The 7,654-nt window shown below is 43.4% G+C and overlaps 1 protein-coding gene across 1 annotated transcript; it reads left to right on the forward strand.

The window, feature by feature from the left end:
• The first annotated feature begins 6,133 nt into the window (after positions 1-6,133).
• LOC149402664 (uncharacterized) lies at positions 6,134-6,893 on the forward strand. The gene is made up of 4 exons (XM_089608478.1): positions 6,134-6,167; positions 6,238-6,330; positions 6,403-6,504; positions 6,579-6,893. Exon 4 carries the CDS (start codon positions 6,588-6,590, stop codon positions 6,891-6,893), a length of 306 nt encoding a protein of 101 aa, XP_089464604.1. The 5' UTR covers positions 6,134-6,167; positions 6,238-6,330; positions 6,403-6,504; positions 6,579-6,587.
• Positions 6,894-7,654: the final 761 nt, after the last annotated feature.

Genomic DNA, 7,654 nt, shown 5'->3' on the forward strand with positions numbered 1-7,654 from the left:
AAATATGTTGAAACTTTCAGGTGCGACTATGTCGCATCAGATAGTTTGAAATTTTTGAGCGGGCCTCATCTCCCCCTCTTTTATTTCATTAGTCTGACGTGGCGAATGAAATTTTTATTTTTTATTTTTATAATCAGGTGCGACTAGTCGCATCTGATAGGCTTATCAGGTGCGACTAGTCACATCTGATAGGCTTATCAGGTGCGATTCTGTCGCACCTGATTATTAGGGTTTTGTTTAAAAACCCAGGTCGCGATCCTTTCTTCTCCAGCCGCTCAAACTCTGTTAAAAAAAAACGCTCTCTCTCTCTCCCTGCGAACTTCTCTTCTTCTCCGGTTGTAAACTCATTAGCCCACATCCATCTCCTCCGTCCCTCTCTTCTCCGACTATTCCTTCGCCTAAGAACACTTGGCCGACCACCACCGGACCACCACACCGAGCTCTGCCGAGTCCCAGCCACACCGAGCTCCGCCGCCGAGTCTCAAGTTCCGCTGCCTCCGAGTCCCAGCCACACCGAGCTCCGCCGCTGTCGCTGCTCCATCTCCTCCGTCCCTCTCTTCTCGGCCTCTTCCTTCGCCGACCACCACGCCACGTACCCGTACCCGGCCACCGGACCTCCGCCTCATCCGGCCACCGGACCTCGCCAGTCACCACTGCCTCTGTCTCTCACTCGGTATTTCTCTCTCTCACTCCCTCTCTGCCTCGCTCCCTCTCTGCCTCGCTCTCTCACAGCTCGGTTTAAACTCACAGCCGTACGTCGTCTCGTGCCTCCGGACCTCGCCGTGCGCTCAGCCCCGGCCCCGCTGCCTCCGAGTCACCACCGACTCTCTCTCTCACTCGGTATTTCTCTCTCTCACTCCCTCTCTGCCTCGCTCCCTCTCTGCCTCGCTCTCTCTAACTCGGTTTAAACTCACAGCCGTCGTCTCGTGCCTCCGGACCTCACCGTGCGCTCAGCCCCGACCCCGCTGCCTCTGAGTCCCAGCCACACCGAGCCTCTGTCCCCGAGTCCCAGCCTCCGAGCCGCTGTCCCCGAGTCCCCGGCCGGCCGTCCTAGGTTAGTGTATATATATATTAGTGTATATATTCGTTAGTTAGGTTAGTGTATATATATAATATGTTAGGTTAGTGTATATATATAATATGTTAGGTTAGTTAATTAATGTGAAGTATGTAAGTTAATAATAATGTGTAATTTAATTAGTATTAATTTGATAATTAATTTAACATGTTTAGTAATTTGATAATTAATTTTGATAATTGATTGTAAATAAGTTAGTATTAATATGATATATGGTTAAAATAAGTTTGATTTTGATAATTAAGTTTAATAATGTGATTAGTTTATATTAGGTTAAAATTAAGTTTTAGTTGTTTTTTGACATGTTTTGAAATATAGTTTGTGAAATTTTTAAATTTTTTGCTTTTAATTAATTTAGATTAATTGTAAGTAAATTATTACCTAGAAATTGTAATTAGTTTAATAATTACATTTATGTTGCTTAGTTTATAATTAGTTAATTAATTTGTGATAAGTTTGCGTAGTTGATTTAACATGTAATTAAATTGTAATTTAAATAAGAAAAATAGTTTTGTGACATGCTTTGATAGTTTGTGACATGTTTGATAGTTTGTGATATTTTGTTTATTTCGATTTTTCATTTATAAATGTTGTGATCGAACCACGGAGGTTCGGTTTAGGGCTGAGCTAATTTATAGGATAGTTCTGGATGGTTTGTGTATGTTTTTAAATAATTTTGCAGGTTTTTGGTTTGTCAGTATAATAGGGGAAACTCTGCCGAAATTTCTGTAGAGTTTCGAATTAATTAGTTTAAAACCTCCCAACTTATTCATTCCGAGCTCAAAATAACATAGAATTCATAATCTCTCTTTCATTTTGATCTCCGTCGTCCTTTATCAATAACTCTTCCAAACTTTCATTTCTCGCTCTCATTCAGCGAAATGTCCAATCCAAGTAGAGATTGGATCACGGAGAATAATCGGGTGACATTGCAGTACAAAACCGGTGTTAACGAGTTTATTCGCGCTGCAAGAAGATTCCCTAACGAAATTGGCAAATATCGGTGTCCTTGCAAACCTTGCAACAACGTGAGATGGCACGACATCGGGGTTGTCAGGAATCATTTGCTGAACAAGGGGTTTACCCCAGGCTACACAAAATGGTATCATCACGGCGAGCTCGAGCGTGTCGTACTTCCTCATGAAGAAGATTCCATCGGAGGAACAGATCAGAGAGGAATAGGAGGATTGCACGGTGCTGTGGAGGATATCAGGGATCACGAGGATTTCGACGATGCTACGGAGCCGACCCAGAGCGAGGTGCGTGCAGAGGAGCAAGTGGAAGACCTCTTCGCCGAGTTGGAAGCAGAATTGTACCCTGGATGCAAAGAGTTTTCTTCTTTGTCGTTCTTGGTTTCGTTGATGCACCTCAAAGTCACGAACCATTGGACGAACAAGTCTTTTACAGAACTCTTGCAGCTCTTGAAGAAGTCTCATCCAGCTGGTAATCGAATTCCGGAGAAGCATTACGAGGCAAAGGCGAAGCTGAAGCGTTTTGGCATGGGATACGAGATGATCGATGCGTGTATTAACGATTGTGTCCTATTTCGAAAAGATCTCGCGGAAGTCGACGTGTGCCCAGTATGCAACGAGAGCAGATGGAAGCCAACTGGGAAAATGATACCGCAAAAGATTTTGCGATATTTTCCCCTGAAAGATCGATTGAAGAGGTTGTACGCGTCTCGACACACGTCGCTTTTGATGCAGTGGCACGAAAGAGATCGCGTCAGGGAAGTTGGTGTTCTACGACATCCTGCGGATGGTACGACGTGGAAAAACCTGGACGAGAGATACCCAGGCTTTGCTGCAGAGCCTCGAAACGTGCGGCTTAGACTAGCTGCGGATGGATTCAATCCGTTCGGAGAAATGAGTTTATCGTACAGCATGTGGCCTGTGGTACTAACTGCGTACAACTTGCCGCCTTGGTTATGCATGAAGAAAGAGTACTTGATGCTGACGCTTTTGATCCCGGGGCCTCACTCACCAGGAAAGGACATGGACATGTTTTTGCAGCCAATTGTCGAAGAGCTGAAAGAACTGTGGGAGACCGGATTCCGCGTTCGAGATGGCGCCAACGATGAAGTGTTTCGATTGCGTGCTGCGCTACTTTGGACGATTAACGATTTTCCAGCTCGATCCTATTTATCGGGATGGAGTGGCCAAGGGTATCTCGCTTGCCCGACGTGCAACCTTGACACGCCGTCTTTGAAAGTCAGAAACAGGATCGTTTACTACGACCATCGTCGATTCTTGCGTATGCGTCACCGATTGAGAAAAAGCACCGATCACTACAAGGATCGCCACGAGAAACGTAGTAAACCCGAGAAGTTGACTCCGCAAGACATACTCGCTCAGTTGGCTAGTGTCTCTTCCATGACAACTGGCAAACATGCTGGCTCCGTGGGCAGAAAACGAAAGCGAGCCGAGTGCGAACTAAATTGGGCCAAGAAAAGCATCTTTTACGAGTTGCCGTACTGGTCAGATTTGGAGTTGAAGCATAACATGGACTTCATGCACATAGAGAAGAACGTGTGCGAGAATCTTCTCGGAACCTTGCTCAGCTTAGAAAAGAAGAACTACGACACAGATAAGGCGAGGTTTGATTTGATGGACTTGGGCATCAAGACCGCTCTCCACTTGAAAAAACAAGGGGATTCGTGGTACAAACCGCGAGCATCGTACACCTTAACCCTTGTTCAGAGGCAGCGATTTACCGAGTTCCTCCAATCTGTCAAATTTCCAGATGGGGTCGCTGGGAATTTGAAGAAAAATGTGACTGCTGATGGAAAACTCACAAGTTTGAAGTCGCATGATTGCCACGTGATCTTGCAGAGGTTGTTGGCTGTTGGTATTCGTCCTTTTGTGCCAAAAGAAATACATCAGACGATCTCCGAGCTTTGCAACTTTTTCAAGCTGATAAGTTCGAGAACCTTGAGAGTAGAAGATCTTGAAAATGCGCAAGAGTCTATCATCGAGATCTTGTGTAAGCTTGAGATGATATTTCCACCAGCTTTTTTCACGATCATGATTCACGTGGCGATTGATCTACCAGATGAAGCGTTGTATGGCGGCCCGGTGCATATGCGGTGGATGTACCCATTTGAGAGATACCTTGGGACATTAAAACATTTTGTCAAAAATAGAGCTATACCAGAAGGCTCTATTGCGGAAGCTTATGTTGTAGAAGAAGCTCTGACGTTCGTTGCAAGGTATCTTGAAGATAAAAAAAGTGTAGATGAAGTTCAAGTGCAAGAGCTCTCTGTTTTTCGATCCGAGATGAGTGTGCCTTATGGGATGATGAAACCGATAGTATTAGACGATGAACAGAAAGAGAACGCGGAGTGGTACATCTATACCAACTGTCCTGAAGTGGATCCATATTTGACGTAAGTTATCGTTGGGAATGTGTTTCAATTCATTCTTTTTTATATATTGCTATTGAAGTAATGTTTTTAATAACAGTGAGCATTTGGATCTCTTGAGCGAATCTGGAGTTCGCGATATTGAAGCGGAGCATAGAAAGAGGTTCAAAATTTGGTTTGAGAAGAAGGTAATAACACAATATCAATGCAATTTTTTGATAAACGCACAAGTGCTAATCAATGCTTTCTTTCGTAATCAGATTTTTGATATGAAAGCTAGTGGTTCTGACGTGTCTGACGAGCTCTATTCGCTTTCTATCGGTTCCCTTCAAGTCGCCTATCAATATCCGAGCTACTTTGTAAATGGCGTGAAGTTCATCACTCGTCGTCGCGATAATCAACGAGTCACTCAAAATAGCGGTGTATGTGTACTTGTGGATGATTTCACTTACTATGGTCGAATGGAAGACGTCATCGTCGTGAACTATAGGCATAACTGTAGTGTTGTATTGTTCAAATGCATTTGGTACGGTGACAAGTATCATGCAAACCGACTAGTGCACACCGATAAGACTACTGGAGAAACGAGTGCTTATACTGCGAAACAGTGGTTTAAAGAGGAGCCGTACGTACTCGCGACTCAAGTGAAACAAGTTTTTTACATCGAAGATCTTATTAAAGGCGGCGACTGGGAAATCGTCCAGGAATGCAATCATCGAGTGATTTGGGACATTCCTGAAGTTGACCCCTCCAACTCAGCCTCGATCCCATTGACTATAGAGTTGTCAAACATCGAGCGTTTGAATCATCGACACGAAATCGATGAAGCTGAGTTAGTGACTGTCGTTGACGATGATGAAGAAGACGATGATGAAAATGAGAGACATGTCGTTTTTGAGGGAGAAGATGTTGATGTCGATATAGAAGATGATATTAACATTATAGGCATAGATGATGATGAATGATTAATATCTTTTTTGTATGTTTATTTACTATATAATGTAACCACGGTTTTCCTCCGCCATATGTGAGGTTTGTTAATAATAAAATCCGTGGTGCCGTCCACGTTTTTTTAAACAGAAAACTAATATTTATTTACTAATATTGTTCACATCTTACAGGATGTCAGATGCAGGTGGAGCAGGTGGAGATGAGTCTCCGCTACACCGTTCAGGAGCAGGTGGAGATGAGTCTCCGCTAGAGACACCGGGTTCCCAAGGTCCTAAGAAAACAAGGGGACCAACAACCGGGTCTACTTCGGCAAAAGCAGCGCATGGGGTACCCGGTGCGAAAGTTGTTAGGTACGACCCAATCAACCAAACTTTCTACCAGGACGTAAGAAAAACAATAAAAAAGGTAGGAGTATTCAACAACCGCGTCGGCGCTTTGGTGAAAGTCCATATCCCGGTCACACTTCGTGATTGGAACGAAGTGACGCCCCAGATGTTGGGCAATATTCTGAGCGCACTTCATTCCGAGTACACTTTCGTGTACAAGGATGATGAGACCGATGAGCTGCTTCCGGCGAATTGCTATCGTCATCAGATTGACCAGACTATCATTCGCGATGCAAAGCGTATGAGGCGCAACCAAAAGTCTAGATTATCAGGGACTTTCTTAGGAAAATGTTGTGGGCAAATGAATGTCGCCAAGAAAGAAATCCCAAAAGGATATCAAAAAGACGATTAGGAGAAGGTGATAGAGGAGTTCGCAACTGACGATTGGAAGGTAATGTATAATTCTAAAAATTATGTTATCTTCTATGAAATCGAATTATAACGCAATTTAATATGTGCAGAAAAAGTCTACTCGCAACAGAGACAATTCCAAGAACAAGAAAACGAAGTCCACACAAGGGTCGATTTCTTTTTTGGCTCATCGACATTTGAACGTAAGTTTATTCTAATTTTGTAATCTTTTTTTTGCAATAAATACATTACTCATATTTTCATAAGAACTGCAGAGTAGGGAAGATGGGACTTTGGCCTCGGCGTTAAACACGTGGGAGAAAAAACATCAAGACGATCAAGGCAATTGGACGACAGCTTGGGCGCAACAAGCATTTGTAAGTTACTTGTGTTAATTACTTAATAATCAAGTTTCGATAATCTTAATAATTTTTTTAACATATGTTTGAAGGCGCGAATTATGACTCAAGTCGAGGATATGCAGCGACAAGCAGCGGAGTCAGGCCAAATGTTTGACATAGACCAGGCGGAGCAGTACGCGATGGATACTGTTCTCGGGCAACGTCGAGATTGGTATGTCGGGATAGGTCCCTCGATCCCGAGATCCTCGTATCTCTTGGCTCAGGCTCAGGACGACAGCTCGTCCTCGGGTTCTTCATCGACGCGCGTTCCAGATCCAGTGATTAGCGAGCTACAAGCAGCGTTGGCCGCACAACAAGCTCAGATGGAGGCGTTTCAGCGACAGTTCTTTGCCTACACACAGTAGCATCCGTCTCCCATGCAGACATCCCCCGCGATGATGCACCCTGGGACGACGCCGTCATCAGCTTCAATGCCGAATGTTCAGACGCCGGCATCCGCTTCAATGCCGAATGTTCAGACGCCGACATCCACTTCCATGCCAAATGCTGATCAGACGCCAGGTTCGGTAGAATTTCAGCGACATCGTTCGAGCGGCAGCGCATCAGGCCGCCAAGGCGCACGAGCAAGATCTGGCGGAAGAGGAGGCCGTGCATTCCAGAATTGGCAGACTTCGAATGAAAAAGGGAAACAAAAAGAATAAATTGTAATTTTTTTAATATTGAATGTAAATTATCAAATTTTATGAATTTAATATTATTATTTATATACTTATTCTAATTAATATTATTCAAATTATTTATTTAATTTAACAAAAAAATTATTTAATTAATTTTTTAAATTATAATTTTTATATATTTAATAGGCTGATTCTATTAGAATCAGCATTTTAAAAAAAATAACTACAGACAATCAGATGCGACTAGTCGCATCTGATACTTTCGCGGGAAGAGTATCAGATGCGACTAGTCGCATCTGATTGTACTAACACCCGCCAAATATTTCGCGGGGAATTACTATCAGATGCGACTAGTCGCATCTGATACTCTTCCCGCGAAAGTATCAGATGCGACTAGTCGCATCTGATACTATAATTCATGCTTTAATTTCTTATTCTGAGGGATATTTAGGTGCGACGTTTGGTGCGACTTGTCGCACCTAAAATGT

The sequence above is a fragment of the Urtica dioica genome, chromosome 3 (assembly GCF_054948205.1).
Source record: "Urtica dioica subsp. dioica isolate 48M chromosome 3, U.dioica_male_clone48M_v1_H2, whole genome shotgun sequence".
In the NCBI taxonomy this organism is placed as follows: Eukaryota; Viridiplantae; Streptophyta; class Magnoliopsida; order Rosales; family Urticaceae; genus Urtica; species Urtica dioica.

Coding starts and splice junctions, on each gene's coding strand:
- LOC149402664 (XM_089608478.1), top strand. CDS start 6,588: ATGACTCAAGTCGAGGATATGCAGCGACAAGCAGCGGAGTCAGGCCAA.